At 39.7% G+C, this 21,277-nt stretch overlaps 1 protein-coding gene across 1 annotated transcript in view; it reads right to left on the bottom strand.

Moving 5' to 3' along the window:
• The window catches only part of smc6 (structural maintenance of chromosomes 6), a 27,016-nt gene extending 7,709 nt beyond the window's left edge, over positions 1 to 19,307 (bottom strand). The window contains exons 1-12 of the mRNA XM_079692880.1: positions 19,055 to 19,307; positions 18,411 to 18,508; positions 18,045 to 18,180; positions 15,933 to 16,020; positions 15,341 to 15,452; positions 13,882 to 13,987; positions 5,884 to 6,020; positions 5,156 to 5,217; positions 3,696 to 3,776; positions 2,241 to 2,342; positions 298 to 417; positions 116 to 211 (exon numbers count right to left, since the gene is read on the bottom strand). Coding sequence (XP_079549006.1) covers positions 116 to 211; positions 298 to 417; positions 2,241 to 2,342; positions 3,696 to 3,776; positions 5,156 to 5,217; positions 5,884 to 6,020; positions 13,882 to 13,987; positions 15,341 to 15,452; positions 15,933 to 16,013 — 897 coding nt within the window. The 5' untranslated portion in view covers positions 16,014 to 16,020; positions 18,045 to 18,180; positions 18,411 to 18,508; positions 19,055 to 19,307. The remainder of the gene's footprint in view (positions 1 to 115; positions 212 to 297; positions 418 to 2,240; positions 2,343 to 3,695; positions 3,777 to 5,155; positions 5,218 to 5,883; positions 6,021 to 13,881; positions 13,988 to 15,340; positions 15,453 to 15,932; positions 16,021 to 18,044; positions 18,181 to 18,410; positions 18,509 to 19,054) is intronic.
• Between the last annotated feature and the right edge of the window lie 1,970 nt (positions 19,308 to 21,277).

Below are 21,277 nucleotides of genomic sequence, written 5' to 3'. Positions count from 1 at the left end.
CATCTTGAATCCCCTCTGAACATGAAATCAAATGTTCATGTTTCTTTGATGGAAATCTATCCCTGTATTTAACAACATATCACATTTTGTAGGGTTTTAATAAATATAACCTGACCTGGCAGAGCTTGAGGTTCTCCTGATGTTTCTGATTACTCTCCTCTTTCTCCACGTCCTCCTTTAACCGCTGCACAAACTGCTCCTTATCTCGCACCTGACAGGAGGAAAACACCGTTAACCACGCTTCCTTTGCTCCTCGGGGCACGATGTTTTGTTTCTGCAGCAGCTGCTTCCTCTCACCAGACTCCAGGCCATGTGCCTCTGGAGGCTCGGCAGCAGCTCCTTCATGTCGCTGAAGGAGTACAGCGTCTCGAAGCGCTCCTTCTTCTGCAGGAAGTCCAGCTTCAGGTCCTTCAGAGCCTGAACACAGCAGCACGTTGCAGCTCAGCAGAAACAATATGCTGCACATGCCTCAGAGGTGGGAAGTAACTGAGTAGATTTACTCAGTACTTAAGTACAATTGTGAGGTACTTGTACTTTACTTGAGTATTTCCATGTAATGCTACCTTGTACTTCTACTCCGCTACATGTATTTAATACCTTTAGTTACTTTAATGATGTGAAATATAATCAAGTCTTAAATCACAAGATCTGAGTACTTATACTTTTACTCAAGTACAAGATCTGAGTACTTATACTTTTACTCAAGAACAAGATCTGAGTACTTCTACTTTTACTCAAGTACAGGATCTGAGTACTTCTACTTTTACTCAAGTGCAGGACCTGAGTACTTCTACTTTTACTCAAGATCTGAGTACTTCTACTTTTACTCAAACACAAGATCTGAGTACTTCTACTTTTACTCAAGTACAAGATCTGAGTACTTCTACTTTTACTCAAGTACAAGATCTGAGTACTTCTACTTTTACTCAAGTACAAGATCTGAGTACTTATACTTTTACTCAAGTAAAAGATCTGAGTACTTCTACTTTTACTCAAGTACAAGATCTGAGTACTTCTACTTTTACTCAAGATCTGAGTACTTCTACTTTTACTCAAACACAAGATCTGAGTACTTCTACTTTTACTCAAGTACAAGATCTGAGTACTTCTACTTTTACTCAAGTACAAGATCTGAGTACTTCTACTTTTACTCAAGTACAAGATCTGAGTACTTATACTTTTACTCAAGTGCAGGACCTGAGTACTTCTACTTTGACTGAAGTACAAGATCTGAGTACTTCTACTCAAGATCTGAGTACTTCTACTTTGACTGAAGTACAAGATCTGAATACTTCTACTTTGACTGAAGTACAAGATCTGAATACTTCTACTCAAGATCTGAGTACTTCTACTTTGACTGAAGTACAAGATCTGAGTACTTCTACTTTGACTGAAGTACAAGATCTGAATACTTCTACTCAAGATCTGAGTACTTCTACTTTGACTGAAGTACAAGATCTGAGTACTTCTACTCAAGATCTGAGTACTTCTACTTTGACTGAAGTACAAGATCTGAGTACTTCTACTTTGACTGAAGTACAAGATCTGAGTACTTCTACTCAAGATCTGAGTACTTCTACTTTGACTGAAGTACAAGATCTGAATACTTCTACTTTGACTGAAGTACAAGATCTGAATACTTCTACTCAAGATCTGAGTACTTCTACTTTGACTGAAGTACAAGATCTGAATACTTCTACTTTGACTGAAGTACAAGATCTGAATACTTCTACTCAAGATCTGAGTACTTCTACTTTTAATAAGAACAAATTGTAATTTTCTTCAGATTTTTCTCTAAAAAGTCTGAATTTACATTAAAGTAAATGTCAAGGTATTTGAAAAAATAAATAATGTCAAGAATAAAGTCTAGAAATAACTCTGTAAATCCCTGAAGTGATGCACGAGTCCTGATGAATACAGAATGCTTTAAATATATAATAAACGTTAAATATATCCGTACGAGAAATTATTAAATATTCCATAAATATCCGAATAAATTCAAGAAATCTTTCTAAAAAGAAAAAACTATTTTTTGAGAATAAAGTCAAGATAAAAAAAAAGAAGCAATTTTCTTGATATTTTTTTCAGAATGTTTTAAGTAAATGTCGAAGTAAATCTTGACTTCATTCTCTAAACTAATTCTGACTTTAGAAAAATATCTTGAATTTATTCAGATTTGTTTTAGTTTTGATAAATGCAGCATGGTTTAAATCTGTAATACACATTGATTGTATCCTCACCTCCTCCTGTCTCTCCACCTGCTGTCTGGTGAGGGTTTTGGTTTGTTTGATGTGAACAAAATCCCTCTTCATCTGATCCAGGAGCGTCGCCTTCATGAAGAACTGCACCAGGGAAACAGCAGAAAACGTTACTTAAACACGAGGGAATATTAAATATTATATATTATATCAGCCTCTCAGAGAAACTGAGGATGAATCCATCCATCCATCCATCTTCTCCCGCTTATCCAGGTTGGGTCTCGGAGGTATCAGTTCCAGCAGAGAGCCCCAAACGTTCCTTTCCCCTCATCAACCAGCTCTGACTGGGGGGGTCCCAAGGTGCTCCCAGGCCAGAGAAGAGATATAATCCCTCCACCTGGTTCTAGGTCTACCCCTTGGTCTCCTCCCAGCTGGACGTGCCTGGAACACCTCCCTAGGGAGGCGCTCAGGTGGCATCCTAACTAGGTGCCCGAACCACCTCAACTGGCTCCTTTCGACGCCAAGGAGGAGTGGTTCAACTCCGAGTCCCTCCCGGATGACTGAACTTCTCCCCTTATCCCTAAGGGAGACACCAGCCACCCTGCGGAGAAAACCCATCTCGGCCGCTTGTATCCACGATCTGGTTCTTTGGGTCATGACCCATCCTTCATGACCATAGGTGAGGGTAGGATGAAAATGGCGCGGTAGACAGAGAGCTTTGCCTTCTGGCTCAGCTCCCTTTTCGTCACACGGTGCGGTAAAGAGACTGCAGTACCGCTCCCGCTGCTCCGATTCTCCGACCCATCTCACGCTCCATTGTTCCCTCACTCGAGAACAAGACCCAGAGATACTTGAACTCCTTCACTTGGGGTAAGGACTCATTCCCTACTTGGAGTGGACAGTCCATCGGTTTCCTGCTGAGAACCATGGCCTCAGATTTGGAGGTGCTGATCCTCATCCCAGCCGCTTCACACTCGGTGGTGAACCGATCCAGTGAGTGCTGAAGGTCGCAGACCGATGAAGCCATCAGAACCACATCATCTGCAAAAAGCAGTGGTGCAATCCTTAGTCCACCGAACTACAGACCCCCTCCCCCACGACTACGCCTCGAAATCCGATCCATGTATATTACAAACAGGATTGGTGACAAAGCGCAGCCCTGGCGGAGGCCAACCCTCACCTGAAATGGGTCCGACTTACTGCCGAGGACCCGGACACAGCTCTCGCTTTGGGAGTACAGAGATTGGATGGCCCTGAGTAGAGACCCCCTCACCCCATACTCCCGCAGCACCTCCCACAGTGACTCCCTGGGAACTCGGTCATACGCCTTCTCCAAGTCTACAAAACACATGTAGACTGGATGAGCGTACTCCCAGGCCCCCTCCAGGATCCTTGCGAAGGTAAGAATCTGATCCGTCGTCCCACGAGCAGGACGGACTCCGCATTGTTCCTCCTCAATCCTTTCCAGTACCTTAGAGTAAAGGATGAATAATGCACCTGGTATTTGTCTGATTCACTCTTTGAATGCAGGAACTGTTTACTCATCTCCTGGTTCAGGATGGACACGGGGTTATCCAGCTGCAAACACAAAAACATATTGTTTATTACAGTAAATACATTTGAAAAAAAGGGCTGAAAATAACATTAACTCAAGGATAAACATCTGCAGAATAAAAGAGGAGGACTTTCTTTGCTATTTTGGGAGACAGCGGTCAAAATAAAACATCCATAAAAAACATGCACTGAAAAAGGAAGAATCATACATTTAACGGCCCTGACACACCAAGCTGACCCCAGAGGACACACCAATCTGACCCCAGAGGACACACCAATCTGACCCCAGAGGACACACCAATCTGACCCCAGAGGACACACCAATCTGACCCCAGAGGACACACCAATCTGACCCCAGAGGACACACCAATCTGACCCCAGAGAACACACCAATCTGACCCCAGAGGACACACCAATCTGACCCCAGAGACCACACCAATCTGACCCCAGAGGACACACCAATCTGACCCCAGAGGATAAACCAATCTGACCCCAGAGAACACACCAATCTGACCCCAGAGGACACACCAATCTGACCCCAGAGGACACACCAATCTGACCCCAGAGGACACACCAATCTGACCCCAGAGGACACACCAATCTGACCCCAGAGGATAAACCAATCTGACCCCAGAGAACACACCAATCTGACCCCAGAGGACACACCAATCTGACCCCAGAGGACACACCAAGCTGACCCCAGAGGACACACCAATCTGACCCCAGAGAACACGTCCCGACGGACCCCGACTGTTGTGTCTCCTCATGTCTCTGCGTCTTGGCCATGTGTCGCACTGGAACACACCGCAAAGACTTCAGCCGACGGCCGAGCAGCACGTAAGAACTGCGCATGCGTGAGTGGCAATACCTCTCCTTACCAGCAGGCGGCGGTAGTGTGTGTTCGTCATTCAAAAGAGGCAACAACCTGAAGACAGACTGCGTGATAACCGAGAGAAGAAGAACAGACTGAGTGATATAAACAAACAACAAATAGCGTGTTCCATTTTCCCTCTCCAGCAGAAGCTCACGGGGCTTTCCTCAACCTGAGTCGAGAGCTGGAGTTTAATGAAATCTCAGATTTGCCTTCTTAATAGTTTGTTTGGGTCCCTCACTTCCATTTAGCTTCTCATGCACTGATTCGCTAGCTGAACAGCCAATCAGAGTGATGTATTTTACCGACAGCCCGATTCAACATGTTGAATCAGGAGCGGAAGGTGTCGGCACGGCCGAAAACACACGACGGTGCGGGACACACCAATCTGAGTAGGGCAACACAACGCTCATCGACGGCCAGACATCTATCGACGCCGAAAACCGGCTTGGTGTGTGAGGAGCTGAAGGAAAAATAAATGAAGGATATAAAAAAAGTGAAATATCATTTATAATGAAAGCAGAGTTAGTACCTGGATGTTAAAGTGGTCCAGAATGGAGGTCAGCTCCTCCTTCTTGTTCGAGATAAGCTGTCCTGAAATCATAATTAAAGAATGACTTAATTAATGAGGATTAAACCTTACAGTAAATATTATTAAAAACTGAAATATTAATTCAATGAATCCAGTAAAAGAAAATATAATTTGAACATTTAATTAAAATGTTTTTTCTTAATACTTATTGTTTTTTCTTTTCATGTAACTTTGATTTCATAAAATCTACTTTATTTCACATTTTGTTTTTATCGTAAGCAGAACGGTTTGAATGAGTTGTAGTATTTAAAATAAATCTTTCTTGAAACCTAAAGCGTTTTTTGGACTTATATTCAGAAACACATGATTGCGTTTTTACTTTACGGCGCGGGTTTTATTTTAATTTTAGAAACACTAAAACGCCAGGACACATTTCTGGTCTTTTTTGTATAAATGACAAGAGCGGTATCTATTTAAGAGATTTTATGTCTATTTATAATCCATTTGTGTGTCTTCGTAGTCATTGTGTCTTTTGAAGTCTTTTATAGTCACTTAAAAAGGTCCTTGTGTCATTTTGTATATTTTTAAGTCATCTTGTGTCTCTGTAGTTATTTAATAGCTCTTTGTAGACATTTTGTATCTTTGAAGTAATGTCTATTTAGAGTCATGTTGGGTCTCTTTGAAGTGGTTTAGTGTCTCTCTTTAGTACACAGTATGCCAGTAATCACCAGTTTTGCTCCTCAGCTTGCAGGTCCGGCTGCCATCGCTGAAGATGCGTCTCTCGATGGAGATGCTGTCTCCGTAGACGTCTCTTTTAAAAGCGTCCAGTCCTCTGTTTCTCAGCTTCACAGTGATTTCTGCAGAACTACAGAAAACAAAATACATCTTTCCAATTTCCACCAACACATTAAAGCAGGGCTTCTTAAACTCGGACCGAAGTGCAAATCAATCCGGACCGTGTGTCTTCTTCTCAATGGGAACTAACTAACTAAGTCAATACAAAACTAACTAAGTCAATACAAAATAAAAAAGTTCAGATTCTGATGTAAATTAATGTATATTTTCTTGTGAGAATGAACGTGCATTTATTTGTGTGCGCGAGCGTGACACGCATTGCAGACCGCAAGTTAACCGGAAGTTTACCTTGACTTTCTAATGCCTTTAATGCAGAGGTCCAAGGCATTGACCGCAGACAAACAGTGCCATTTCTCCCACTAGTTCAAGCCACCATACTGTATGTATGTATTGAATGTGTGTGTGTATACAGGGGCGCCGTTTGCCGACAGGCAAGTGCTCGAACCAGAAGGGGGCAAGGCAAGGCAAGTTTATTTATATAGCACATTTCAACAAAAGGCAATTCAAAGTGCTTTACAAAAATGAAAGAAATTAATAGCATTTAAGAAACATATTATGAAATGATATTTAAAAACACTAATTTAAAAAGCAAATATACATGAATCTCAGTTACAGTGCAGTGTGAGATACACACATCTGAACGAACCCAGAGGGTCAGAGGGTCAGAGGGCCTAGGTATAAAAGTCACGGCTCGCCACTGTCTTAAGGTGATAGTAAGCTGATTTAGTAACTGTTTTAATGTAACTGTTGAAACTCAGGTCAGAGTCCATGACTACAACTAGATTTCTGGCTCTATCTGTTGTTTTGAACATTGCAGACTGAAGCTCAGCGCTAACTTTTAAAAGTTCAGCCTTTGCTCCAAAAACCATTACCTCAGTTTTATCTTTTTTTTTTTTTTTTTTTTTTTTTTTAAATTGGAGAAAGTTCTGACACATCCAGTCATTGATTTGTTCAATGCACTTACTCAGTGTTTGAATTGGAGCATAGTCTCCTGGTGACATGGTTATGTACATTTGTGTGTCATCTGCATAGCTATGGTAACTTATTTTGTAGTTTTTCATTATCTGAGCGAGTGGTAGCATGTAGACGTTAAAGAGAAGAGGCCCCAAGATGGAGCCTTGAGGTACCCCGCATGTCATATTTGTCAGATGTGTAGTTACCTATAGAAACAAAGTCGTTTCTGTCCTGTAAGTAGGATTCAAACCAATTTAGAACTGTTGCCGAAAGTCCCACCTGGTTTTCCAGTTGGTCGAGTAATATGTTGTGGTCAACAGTGTCAAACGCAGCACTGAGATCTAATAATACTAACACTGAAGTTCTGCCACTGTCTGTGTTTAAGTGGATGTCATTGAAGACCTTTACAAGAGCAGTCTCAGTGCTGTGGTTTGGACGAAAGCCTGACTGGAACACATCCAAACAGTTATTTAAATGCAAGAAATTACTCAACTTTTGAAAAACAACTTTTTCAATGATTTAACCTAGAAATGGCAGGTTTGATATGGACCTGTAATTGTTCATTACTGAAGCATCTAGATTATTCTTTTTTAAGAGCGGTTTAATGACTGCCTTTTTCAGGGCCTGTGGAAAAACACCTGAGTGAAGAGATGTTTACTATGTGAAGTAGATCTGAGGCCATGCAACGAAAAACATCTTGGAAAAATCCTGTTGGAATAATATCAAGGCAGCAGGAGGAGGACTTCAGAAGTTGAGTAATGTCCTCTAGGTCTTTATCATTAATCTGATGGAACTGTGTCATGGTGTCTGTATTGATATTAGGTGGACACAGGGACAACACTGTGAGGGTCTAAGGACAGAGGGTGTCATATTGTCATACTGATATTCTGTACAAACTGTGAAGTCCACTGAGACAAATGTAACATTTGTGATAGAGGGGTATATAAATAAACATTGATTGATTGATTGATTGAACACATCTGCTGTACCTGATGCAGAGGCACTGACTGCTTGTCTGATTTTCTGAATGTTGTCAGTGAAGGCGGCAAAGTCATTGCATGCCCTGGATAGAAGTTCAGAGGCTACTGACACTGGGGGGTTAGTTAGTCTGTCGACGGTAGCAAACAAGGCACGTGCGTTGTTTTGTTTTTGGCAATGATGTCAGAGAAGAAAGATGATCGTGGGTTTTTCAATTCCAAATGATAAAAGCCAAGTCTCTCTTTATAGATTTCAAAGTGAACCTGGAGATTTGTTTTTCTCCACCTACGTTCAACTTTTCGACACTCCCTTTTTTCTGCTCTCACGGTCATGGCCTTTCTCCATGGAGATCTTTTCTTGCCAGTCACTTCCTTTACCTTAGTTGGAGCAATGGCATCTATAACATTTTTTTATTTTGAATTAAAATGATCTACTAGCTCATTTACTGAGATGTTAGCAGGGGCAGGTGTGGAAGAAACATTCTGAGTAAACATTTCCCTAGTGTTTTCAGTTAAATATCGCTTTGTGTTTACCTCTTTTTGAACATTTGTGTGAACAGAAATAGAGCTCTCAAAGGAATGATCAGAGAGCGCAACATCAGTCACCACAACCCCAGAGACATTCAGACCCTTTGAGATCATTAAGTCCAGAGTGTGCCCCTTATTGTGCGTGGGCTCCGTCACATGCTGAGTAAGTCCATAGCTATCAAGAACACAAAACAGTTCTTTAGCCCCTCTGTCCTGGGGGTCGTCAACATGGATGTTAAAATCACCAACAATGACTAGACGGTCAAAGTCAATACACACTAAAGACAGCAGTTCAGTAAAATCATCAAAAAAGCAGAATAGCAGCTCCACCCCCTTTCTTATGCATTATTTCCTGACTCATAACATTAAAGTTGGGAGGTGTTGATTCGATAAGAACAGCTGCACTGTTATTTTTGTTCAATCCAAGTTTCCGTTAAAAACATAAAATCCAGATTGTGCTCAGAGATAAAATCATTGATTAAAAATGTTTTTCCTGCCAAAGACCTGACATTTAATAAAGCTAGTTTAAGTTTGTTGAACACACTATCAGTCAGATGTTTTTGTGACAAGCTGTGGCTGACTGCTAAATTTGATAAACTCACACAAACGTTTGAGCACTTCCTGCTTCTAAACTTATTCACCGTTCTTAATCTATTACCCATCAACACAGATATCATTAAAGCTACAGGCAGGCAGGGCCCCGGCATGTCCTGGAAAGAGTTGAGAGTGCCATACGCCCTTGAGCCTGGACCCAGCACATGTCAGTAAGAGATTGCTGCGTTTTGTACACACACATTCTTGTCAGGCTTCGGTGACCGCAGATGGTGAAGACGGGGGAGGTGGTTGACATAGGCACGGTGATGAAGACGGGGGAGATGGATTATACTTCTCTTAAGTATAATAAAATAAACTTATAGTATAATAAACTTCTGCTTGTCTTATATTGTACTTCTTAACCCTTACGTTGTGTTCGGGTCTCCCGTGACCCGTTTCAAGTTATATAATAACTACGTTCTAGTTTTTGTTATTGGAACAAGGCTTCATGATATCCTCCACAGCAGATATATAAACTCTACTAAACTGAGTTTGACCATTTTAGCCAAGTCTGAAGGTCTCTAAAAAAAAAGTGTATAATTTGGTGTTCGGGTCGGGGGAGACCCAGCAGAGTTGTTGTGGGTGACTTAAGGTCAAATTTAGCCCAATCAAGATTCATCTTTGACTTTAGACACCCCTCCCCCACCCCCCTCCCCCTTCAGCCACTGTAACAATATTTTTTTGCAACATGCACCTGGTCTCCCCTCCCCCCACGGGAACTCCATCTTTCTCAAAGAATATGTAAAATAACACTTGAACCTGAACTCACACATGCAGTGTGTAATGTGTTTTGGGGCCATAACATTAAATTACAACAGGATTGCACGGTTTTGAATTCATAATAAGTTAGTTATGATGTAGTTAAAACAATATTGGATGATAGTCATTATTTGTGTGTGTTTTGGACTGAGATAAATCATGGATCAAAATTGACCCCCTAAACACCATGAACGGTAACAGCTTTCGAACACACAGGAAGCCAGTGTAAAGACTTCAGAACAGGAGTGATGTGATCCACTTCCTTAGTGTTAGTGAGGACTCGAGCAGCTGACTCTGAATCAGCTGCAGCTTTCTAATAGATGTTTTAGTGAGACCTGTGAAGACACCATTACAGTAGTCCAGTCTACTGAAGATAAAAGCATGGACAAGTTTTTCCAAATCCTGCTGTGACATCAGTCTTTTAATCCTAGAAATATTCTTAAGGCAGTGGCGAGCCATCAGGGCCCTCAAGGTAGGGCTGCTCGATTATGGCAAAAATCATAATCTCGATTATTTGGGTCAATAATTGTAATTGCGATTATTAAATGCGATTACTCATTGGCTTTGAAAACATCCATTTATTGAAGAAAAAAAAATTGAACAGTATATTTGTAACAGTTGATTACCCTGAACTTTAAAGTATAATTCAACTGAAAAAAAAAAAAAAAAAAAAGTAATAATAATAAAAAAATAATCGTTTAATTTCGATTACGTTGTTTTCAGAATCGTTGCAAGCCATAATCGTAATCGCGATTAATTGAGCAGCCCTAACACAAGGGTTAAAGTCCATGTAATGTCCAAAATAAATGTTATTCTGTGTTAATAAATCGCTTCATCACTTTCCACTGTTTCATTTGACATATCAACATCAATGATTCTTTCCATAAATACCCCCCAAATAACATGAAATGTGTGCCACTTTCCCGTGTTATTCCGCTCCGGTAGCGAAAAGCTTGCCAGCCATTAACCCAGCTGTGTGACGTCACACGTGGCAAATACCAGCCTCGTCTGGATTGTTTGTTTTGTATCCTTCCGCTATTTTCGCTCGACATATGTGTAACCGGACCTCGCTAAACTTTTTTTATCTAACAATTCATGATGGGGAAGCGATGTGTAGTTGTGAGCTGTGAATGTTTCCTGATTGCTATAAACATTGATCATGGGTGCTGGAAGATTGTGCACAAAACTCGGGTCAGAATTAAGTTACTACAGGTGTTATGCCAGCTGGAGCTAAATGTCACCAGAGTAGGCTACAGTGAACTTGCCTAGTGACTGAAATATATAAAAGTTGAAGTGAAATAAGTAAGGCCAAAAATGAATTACGTCTGAATATCTTTATTATTTTTTACCACTTTTAATTATTTGTGGGCTCGCACATACCAAAATAGACTAATGTACACTGCAATAAAGATCAAATGATACAAGTGAAAAATTAACAAAAGAACCCTTTTTTATTTATCAAACAGTAAATTAATACAATCTTACAAATTTGTGATTTGGAAAATGTTGTTATATTTACATGTTTCTTTGGAAAAATAATATTGTAAATGATGTACTTTGTAAATTATTTACATCATGCGAAACCATTTTAACCAGTTCAGCTGCATGACTTATGTCAAATTACAGATTTGGCCATTGAAATCCCTGATAGCGGCCTCCCGGTTCAGGGTAAGTCTTCCGTACCTCGGTTACTGCACATGCAGGCAGCGGGACTCTGATTTTTGGGCCGAGTACACCCCAGCACCAACGTACAAACTGTCGATAAGCTGTATATCGATGCTTCCTAATGAAAAAAAAGTATACAGATTATAAATATATTTGGAGAAAAATAAAATGTTATGTAGTACTATTATGTAGCAATGGTTACAAATTGGCTTATAACATGATATTTGTATTTTACTTGTACAAAATAAATATGAGGTTATACATGACTGCTTGACAGAATCATAGACCTATTATATATTTCCTCACATGTGTAGTTGTTTCTTTTCCCAAGCATACATTGAACTTGCATACACAGAAAAAATAAAAGCCAAGCTGTTTTTGACTGCTTGAAAGAGTTTAATGGTATCTTTAAAAGTGTGTACCATATCTGTAGCGACTAAAAGTATTATATGAAAGCAAAGCTGCAATAGGCAGTTGGGTCAATCAATATTTACTTACTGGTGTAGTGGGCCATCAACTGCTCTGTGTTGTTGTTTGTATTGAAGATACGCTATTTTCAGTGTCCAAACACTGAGACAGCCTTCTCTAAAGCCTGGGTGGCTAATAATGCACCTTGGTTTCTCGTCGGTGTCTTCTATCTGGCAGAGTCCTGCACGGGTCTGATTTTCAAGACCCGCTCCCGCCCCGCACCCGTGACGTGCAGTACCGAACCCGCCCCGCTACCCGCACATATTGCCAATTAGTTCCGCAACCCGACCCGACCCGCCGGCACAAGATCCGCAACCCGACCCGAACCCGCATATATAAGCAGTGACAACGTGCAATTAACACGCAGTTGCATATTTGGCTCAAAAAGCCTGGGATGTTGTTTATTTTCTCCATCTAGGATGACACCAAAAGCCTCCCAGACGTTGGATTTTGCTCTTGAGGAAGAGTTATTGAAAATGCTGTATTCTCCGCTATAGAGAGCTTCACCTCAGCCATTCAGAATGTGGTGCGCTCAGCAGCAGATAGATGCACTGCAGAGGTTATGATTATGCTCGGTACCGCGGAGGAGAGGTCTGAGGATTTAAACATTAAACTAAATTATTATTGTTTAAATATATTTATTATGCAACACCCGCAACCGGACCCGCATCATCTTTGTTTTACCCAGAAGCGAACCCGGAAAAAAGCGTTTGAAAAAATACCACCCGCAAATCACCTTTTTTGCGGGTCACCCGTCGGGTACCCGCGGATACCCGACCCGATGCAGGACTCTGCTATCTGGTCAGTAGGTTGCAAACTGTCTATTTGTTCCATCACCTGCCAGATCTCTCTGCAGCATACACATTCATCTGCAGTGGGCATGCTTTCACAGCATTGACATGTACACCTGAATATTGTACATAACATTAAAAAACAAAACAATATCTGCCGGACGTGTGAGGAACAGATGACAAATTAAGATCGACATTTAGTGCAGGTCAAATTAAATAAAACAGAATTTACCATTCAGTATTGCCGACTCGAGTCTCGCCGGCTGCGGAATCCGCTTCTCTTTCACAAGTTTCTGCCTCGTTGTTCGATTGCTGGGCAGGAGGCTCGTACTTATAAGGCAAGATGCCTTGAAGTGAAAGGCTAGCTGGTTCACTCTCTAGGCCTACTTCTGTAACTGAATCCAGATAACCCACCGAATCTGAGCTTGAATGATCGCTGTCGCTGTCTGAAGTTATCGCGTTGCTTGCCATTTGGACTGATTTGATCAAATGGCAATGTTTGCCACGTGTGACGTCACCGCTCGTTCGGGAGTGATCGGGGGCGTACTCGGCAAACTTCGGAACCAACATCGGTTTTTAACGTATATGTCATTTAATTATGACGAAACTTTAAACATTTTTATTTATTTTTATTCTGGTGATATCTAAACTACATGTTAAAAAACACCTGTGTTAGATGCATTACATGGCCTTTAAATATATATGTTCAAATATATTAAACAGTATTCACGTGTTAATAAGCATAACATGCGACTGGTTTTACATCAATTAAAAAAACTACATTTAAGAGAATTACCTCCTTTTCTCTGTTAATTGCCGACTTCTTTTTCATAAACCAACCACTCAAACTTCCTCATCAATTTGAGTTTGTATCTTCTAAACATACCCCTTAAATTACAGAGATGATGCACGTTGTTTTTTCGAAATGTGCGAGTGGTTTTACGTCAATTTAAACAACTACATTTAAGAGAATAACCTTATTTTTCTGTTAATTTGTGGCTTATTTTCATAAATTAACCACCAACACCAGCCCTTCGTATAGTTCTCTGTACTGCATGTGGCCCTCGGTGAAAAGAGTTTGGACACCTCTGCCTGCGATAAAGGATCTAAAAAAGGTATAATATTGTGTCTTTACGTCTCGCCGGTCTTCACAAAGTCCTTCACAGAAGTCCCTCTGTTCGTGTCCGTTGCTTTTCCTCCGAGACCCACGATTAGAGCCGTCAGAATCGCACTCTTCCCACCTGAGGAGTACAATTAAAACCAAGGTGTTAAATAAATCACTAAATGGAGAGCGAACCACAGGTAAATACAAATATATAAAAACACCCCCATCTTCTGTTTCCTGTGTTTTGTATTTTTCACTTTTTAGTGGGAAAAACTTTTTCAGTTTCTGCATAATTAAAAATTGTAATTAAATATTTTCAAATTAAACTAGATAAACCAAAAACGGTGGCATTTATAATACTGCCATTGATTAATTAATTTATAAAGAATCATCTGGAAATATTTAACGTATATTTTTAAAGAAAAACATAAATTATTGTAATTGGATAAAGGAATTAAGTTTAAATAAATCATTCTTAGACGGTTAATTGTTTAAAACCTTCTTTTTTTTAAAACCTCTTTTTAGGTCGCATTCACACCTATAGTCCGCTCTCTGGTGCGCACCAGACGACAGTTTGTTACATGGTTTAATTTTTCAGAAGGTTCGGTTTGCGTTCACACGGGCAAAACTCAAACGGACTATAAACTTTAAACACAAGTCATGTGCTCGGAAATGCTGTTCATCCATTGGTCAGACATTAAGGGGGTAAAAACGCAAATCGTGGCAATCTCTACCGGAGCCTCCTCCATGGAGCATCGGCAGGTTATTCTCATGCTGCTGTTAATCTGGAGAGCAGATCAATGGACTCTAGCAGACGGCGCATATGATTATATAATCAGACAACGTGCGATAAAAAACATTATAACACATATAATGAGAGACGTTCTGCAGTCAGGAGGGCGTTTCAATGACGACAGGTGTTCTGACTTTTATGTATAGTTTTTAGTCTGATAGTTGTTTTTACTTTACACGACATGTTCAACACTTCATTCTGCTTCACTCTTTCGCTAAAGATGTTGAAGACATCCTCGTTCTTGTGACTCGTAAATACTACGCTTCCTGTGTTTTGGTGCGGACTGCGTTCACACCAGCGATGATCCGCTCCAGAGTTCACTAGCAAGCGCTCCGAGAACACCTATTTTAGCGGACCAGAGTCCGGTTGTTTAGTTCACTTCAGAGGTCTGCGTTCACACCGACCCAAACGAACCGCACCAAGCAACTAAACGCACCAGGGTTCGATTCAACAGGACTATAAAAGGCTGGTGTGAATGCGACACATTTATTTCTCATTATATATATATATTAATGATATGTTTTACATATGAAAATAACAATTATTATACATACATTTTTTTCTCCATTTCCCCCGTTTTTCAGGTTTTAGTGGAAAAACTTTTTCTGTACAATTAAAAACTTAAATCAAATACTTTAAATGAAACTACAGGAGCCAAAGACAGCGTGATATAAAACGGTATTTATAGGTTCTCACTGCCGTTGTTTCCCACGATGAAGTTGACATTGGGTCCGAACTGGAAGGGTCCGAGCAGACGGTGACACATGAAGTTCTTCAGAGCGATGGTCTCGATCAGACCAATGTCCCCCTGATAACACACAGGGAATACACAAACAAATAATGCAAGAATAAATACATGAACACATTCATGAATACAAAAAACTCATCAATTCCTAAAAAGGTAAAGAGGTGACACTGTTCAAAAATGTATAAACAACCAAATAATCCATACAATTAAAACAATCAATTAATTAATAAGGGTAAAGAGGTGAAAATATTCCAAATGATGCAAGAAATGTAATAAATAAAGAAACAAATATATTTAAAAAATCATAAAGGTAACGATGTGAAAATATTATTAATAAATACATAAATTAACAAATTATTTAATGAAAGAAAAAAAATGTAGCGTAGAAAATATTCTGAATTATGCAACAGAAATAAAGATGGATCTCTCCACAGCAGCACATGGATCAGCTCCTAGCGTGAACTGCACATTAAACCCTGAGGATGGGAAAATAAATCCCACGACCTCTCGCTTATGCCTTTAATAAATCAGAAGCGTCACCGTGTTGCTGGAGGCTCTCTCGTCAGAAACCCTCCGTCTCTTCCCCCCCGACACCATCACTCCTCCTCTGCTCTTACTCATCCTGAACCTGCACACAGAACAGAACATCATGTCAGATATTATGCTCAAGTTATTCATTCTTTGCTGTCACTTAATTATACTTTTAATAAATTCAAGTCAAGCTTAGTGACATGTGATGGTAGCTAGTGAGTGCCATGTGATGGTAGCTAGTTAGTGACATGTGATGGTAGCTAGTTAGTGACATGTGATGGTAGCTAGTTAGTGACATGTGATGGTAGCTAGTTAGTGCCATGTGATGGTAGCTAGTTAGTGCCATGTGATGGTACCTAGTTAGTGACATGTGATGGTAGCTAGTTAGTGACATGTGATGGTAGCTAGTGAGTGCCATGTGATGGTAGCTAGTTAGTGACATGTGATGGTAGCTAGTTAGTGACATGTGATGGTAGCTAGTTAGTGGCATGTGATGGTAGCTAGTTAGTGACATGTGATGGTAGCTAGTTAGTGACATGTGATGGTAGCTAGTTAGTGACATGTGATGGTAGCTAGTTAGTGACATGTGATGGTAGCTAGTTAGTGGCATGTGATGGTAGCTAGTTAGTGACATGTGATGGTAGCTAGTTAGTGACATGTGATGGTAGCTAGTTAGTGACATGTGATGGTAGCTAGTTAGTGACATGTGATGGTAGCTAGTTAGTGGCATGTGATGGTAGCTAGTTAGTGACATGTGATGGTAGCTAGTTAGTGACATGTGATGGTAGCTAGTTAGTGACATGTGATGGTAGCTAGTTAGTGACATGTGATGGTAGCTAGTTAGTGCCATGTGATGGTAGCTAGTTAGTGCCATGTGATGGTAGCTAGTTAGTGACATGTGATGGTAGCTAGTTAGTGCCATGCGATGGTAGCTAGTTAGTGACATGTGATGGTAGCTAGTTAGTGCCATGTGATGGTAGCTAGTTAGAGTGACTGTATTACAACTCTCAAGTACCAGTTCTATCTACTTTCAACAATAAAAAACTAAATGTATTGAAATACCGATCATTATTTTAGGTGCCTCTTCTTTTAAATTACTCCGACACATCAGTCCTCTCCTCTTACTCACCCTGGACCTGCATGATATAACATCAGATATTATACTTGAGTAAGAGTAGAAGTACTCCGATCATCTCCTTTAGTCAAAGTAGAAGTAATCAAATATTGTACTTGAGTAAAAGTAGAAGTACTCAGATCTTGTATTTGAGTAAAAGTAGAAGTACTCAGATCTAGTTCTTGAGTAATACTAAAAGTACTCAGATCTTGTACTTGAGTAAAAGTAGAAGTACTCAGATCTTGTATTTGAGTAAAAGTAGAAGTACTCAGATCTAGTTCTTGAGTAATACTAAAAGTACTCAGATCTTGTATTTGAGTAACAGTAGAAGTACTCAGATCTTGTTCTTGAGTAATACTAAAAGTACTCAGATCTTGTACTTGAGTAAAAGTAGAAGTACTCAGATATTGTGCTTGAGTAAAAGTAGAAGTACTCAGATCTTGTTCTTGAGTAAAAGTAGAAGTACTCAGATATTGTGCTTGAGTAAAAGTAGAAGTACTCAGATCTTGTTCTTGAGTAAAAGTAGAAGTACTCAGGTCTTGTACTTGAGTAAAAGTAGAAGTACCAGAGTGTAGGAATACTCTGTTACAGTAAAAGTCCTGCATTCAAAATGTTCCTCAAGTGAAAGTAGAAAAGTATTCTCATCAAAATATAGTGAAAGACAGTAAAAGTAGTCATTGTGCAGATTGGTCCATTTCAGAATAATAGATATGATATGTTTTATAATGATTGATCATGAAAGTGTTCTCAAAGCTGGTAAAGGTGCAGCTAGTTTGAATGACTTTGTATACTGCAGGGTAGCTGGTGGATTTACTCCAGGTGGAACTAAAGTCTGATTTAACACTTGATTATATTTCACATCATTCAGCCACATCTGTAAACACACTCGAGCAGCAGGTGCATTACAAACCCACTTCCGGTGCACTTTGGATTCACAAACAACAGAGAAACAAAGAAAAAAACAAACAAACAAACAAACAAATAAAGTAAACTTTAGAAGAGTTTACCGTGCTGTTGGTGTCCAGGCTGCAGAAATATCTCGTGTTCACAGTCAGATGTATTTATATTCACTTCCTGTCTCTGAGCTGTTTCTTCACTTCAGATACGGAACCGGAGCTGCGCGCTGATTGGCTGAAACACTTGCTGTGCCTCGGTCATCAAAACAGACACGTTTTATTTTTTAAATGTACATTACAATGTCACGATTCAGACTTTAAACAGTGCAGGAGTTGTAGTTTAACACATGTATACATATAAAAACAATCTGTTTGCTATGTTGCATGCATTTTTAAAGAATGTCATCTGTGGAAGCCGTAGCGCTGTAAAAAGCACGACCAATCATCTGAGTCGGCTAAAATAACTGGATGACCTACCTGCCTGTCAGCCTTCCATCTGTGCACAAACTGATCTCGTGCCCTCATTGGTCATGTGCGCGTTCCTGTGTGTTGGAGGAGGGGCTCTGAAAGGAAGTCTGAAGGAAGGGGCAGATTTACTCCGGTCGTGTATTTTCAAATTCAAGCAATCTCGAGCCGGTTTCTCAAACTTATATACCCTACCTTTAATGAATAAAATATACATTTGTATTTCGTTTTTAAATTAAAATATCAAATTAAATCGTGTAGTTGTTGCAAAAATAACCTATATAACACATTTAAACACATAAAAACAATCTGTTTGATATGTTTCATGCATTTTTCGAGACTTTATTAATAAAACCTTACGTTTTATTTTGAAATTGTAATGAAAAGGTCACAATTCATACTTTTAACTCTGCAACATATATTGACTGTAATCCATATAAACACGATTAAACTGTTCAAAACAGTCTGATTAATATATTTGATGTATGTTTTTGACATTTTATTAATAATAAATCCAATTTTTATTTAGTTTTCTTAATAAAAAATTGTCAAAATATCGAATTAAACCGTGCAGTTGTTGCAGAATAACCCCACATAAACACAATGAAAGTACATCAGTAAAAACACACGTGTTATTTTTCAAATTTGGATAATACCTTATAAACGCACCGGAAAACCGGCTGCGCTTCTCTTTACGGTTGTTATGATGATGATGATGAGGAGGATGAGCAGCTGCGAGCAACAAACACGGTGAGGAACTCTGATTAAACCCTTCGTTAAAACGCGCTGATAAAGTTAGCTTAGGAGAGTTGAATGCATCAGGTGGAGGTGTTTAAAGGCTCGTGATGATACTCTGTTTCTGATGACGAGACACGGGAGAGGGGTATAAAGACACGTGCTGTCTGCTTCTGGGTGAGGGGGAATCTGCTGCTGATTTTCATGCTTAAGGCGAGACACTACAGGTGAATAGGGTCATTTTTTTACTTAAAGATATCAGCTAGAAATTGTTCCAGTTAATTACTGACAATAAGGCAATTGTTTTTTGTATTACAAGTTTTTTGAAATAGCATGTTTAAATATGCAAATGAGCCATAATCTCTTAAATATGCGCATATTTTTAACACATTTCAGGAACACAAATCTGAACATTGGATAAAGCCAGGTTCAAAGTTCGTGTTTCATTTTGTAGTCATATTAGAATCTAAAGTTTTTACCGAAGGGATTTTGGATATGTCTTTTTATCCCTCCATAAATCAGAAAAAACTGTCAACAGCCGTAAAATATCAATTTTCACCATGTTTTTAGGTATAACATGTTATATAATTCAGGCTATGAATGATATATGAACAAACTCTTCTGTAAAAGCCTTCAGAATATTGATAGGAATATAAAGAAGGTTTGGTGTATGTAAGTGCTACTGAAGTGGACATTTCTCACTAAGAATAGGAGAAAAAACTCATTTTGAGAAAACGACCTTTGAAACGACTGAACAGCAACACACGAACCTGCAGCAAGAGCAAGATTAAAAGAACAGATACAAAATAAGAAATGTAATAAAAGACAAAGTAATCAAGACACATTTTGCAAGACTGAAATGTATATCAAAAAATAAACAACATATTTTAAAATAGCTATAATGATATCCTGAAGCAGTGTTTTTAGAGTTAAGGGGCTGACGATCAGAAATGACTGCATTGGGAAACATAACATTTGATAGAAAGTAATCTAGTTAGATAATTGTTTGTATTTTTAATCAATTACATTTTTATGACAATTAATCCTTAAAGTCTTAAAGAGTAAAAACCGGCTAAAATCTCACAATTTAAAAAAAACAAAAACATTATTTTTAGATTGTAAGTGTAAAATAAAACTTGTCTTAGTTAGGTTGACGCCAGGTGAGTAATTGATATACAAATCATAATTACTGGGGGGAACTATTTCTTTAATTCACAGCAAATTTCACTAAAATACCTGAAGGTTTCCCGTCTTTAATTGTAAATACTGTAATTTCAGTCCGACAACTCACGTGTTTCTTAATATGTTTATTAGAAGCAGCATATAGATTGAGTTTGGTGTCTAGGCTCGGGCCTCATCACTTAACAGATGTACATAAAACATTGAGTGATGACTAGATAACTATCCCCCGAGCCTACAGGTGCAAGCTGGGGTGGAAGCTGGGGTGGAAGCTGGGGTGGAAGCTGGGGTGGTGGAAGCTGGGGTGGAAGCTGGGGTGGTGGAAGCTGGGGTGGTGGAAGCTGGGGTGGAAGCTGCGGTGGAAGCTGGGGTGGTGGAAGCTGGGGTGGTGGAAGCTGGGGTGGATGTTGGGGTGGAAGCTGGGGTGGTGGAAGCTGGGGTGGAAGCTGGGGTGGAAGCTGGGGTGGTGGGAGGGCAGGCGAGCAGCAGCAGCATGAAACACAGCAGCAGGAACATGAACATAACTTGTGGCAGCAGCAGCAGCGAGGCAGAGGCAGGAAGACCTGGCAGCTTAAATAGAGCGGCATGTTTAGGAGAATGTGTTTGGTTGGTTGTAAGAGGGACGAATGTGTGTTTGGTGGCGTGATCATTATTATTTAGAGTCATTGCGTGCCTATTGATTTGAACACGATCCGTGTATCCATCATTTCCTGGTCTTCTCTAAAGAAGAGGGACCAATGAAAACGTTGTCATGTTGCCGTTGGTCACCATGGAAACATTCATTAGCTAACAATGACATTATTGTTCTATTAATATAAAGGGAGGTCAGGTACTCTTTAAAACAGCTGCTAGTTATGGGTACTTTTTACTGAAGTACATTTCAAAGCCTCTTTACTTTGACTTGAGTAAAGAAGTTTAGTCAGTACTTCTACTTTCACCAGAGTATTTTAAACATGAGTATCTGT

The sequence above is a fragment of the Notothenia rossii genome, assembly GCF_949606895.1.
Source record: "Notothenia rossii genome assembly, chromosome: 7".
In the NCBI taxonomy this organism is placed as follows: domain Eukaryota; kingdom Metazoa; phylum Chordata; class Actinopteri; order Perciformes; family Nototheniidae; genus Notothenia; species Notothenia rossii.
Note: the sequence above shows the minus strand (reverse complement) of the source record. Positions and strands in the feature narration are given on the sequence as shown.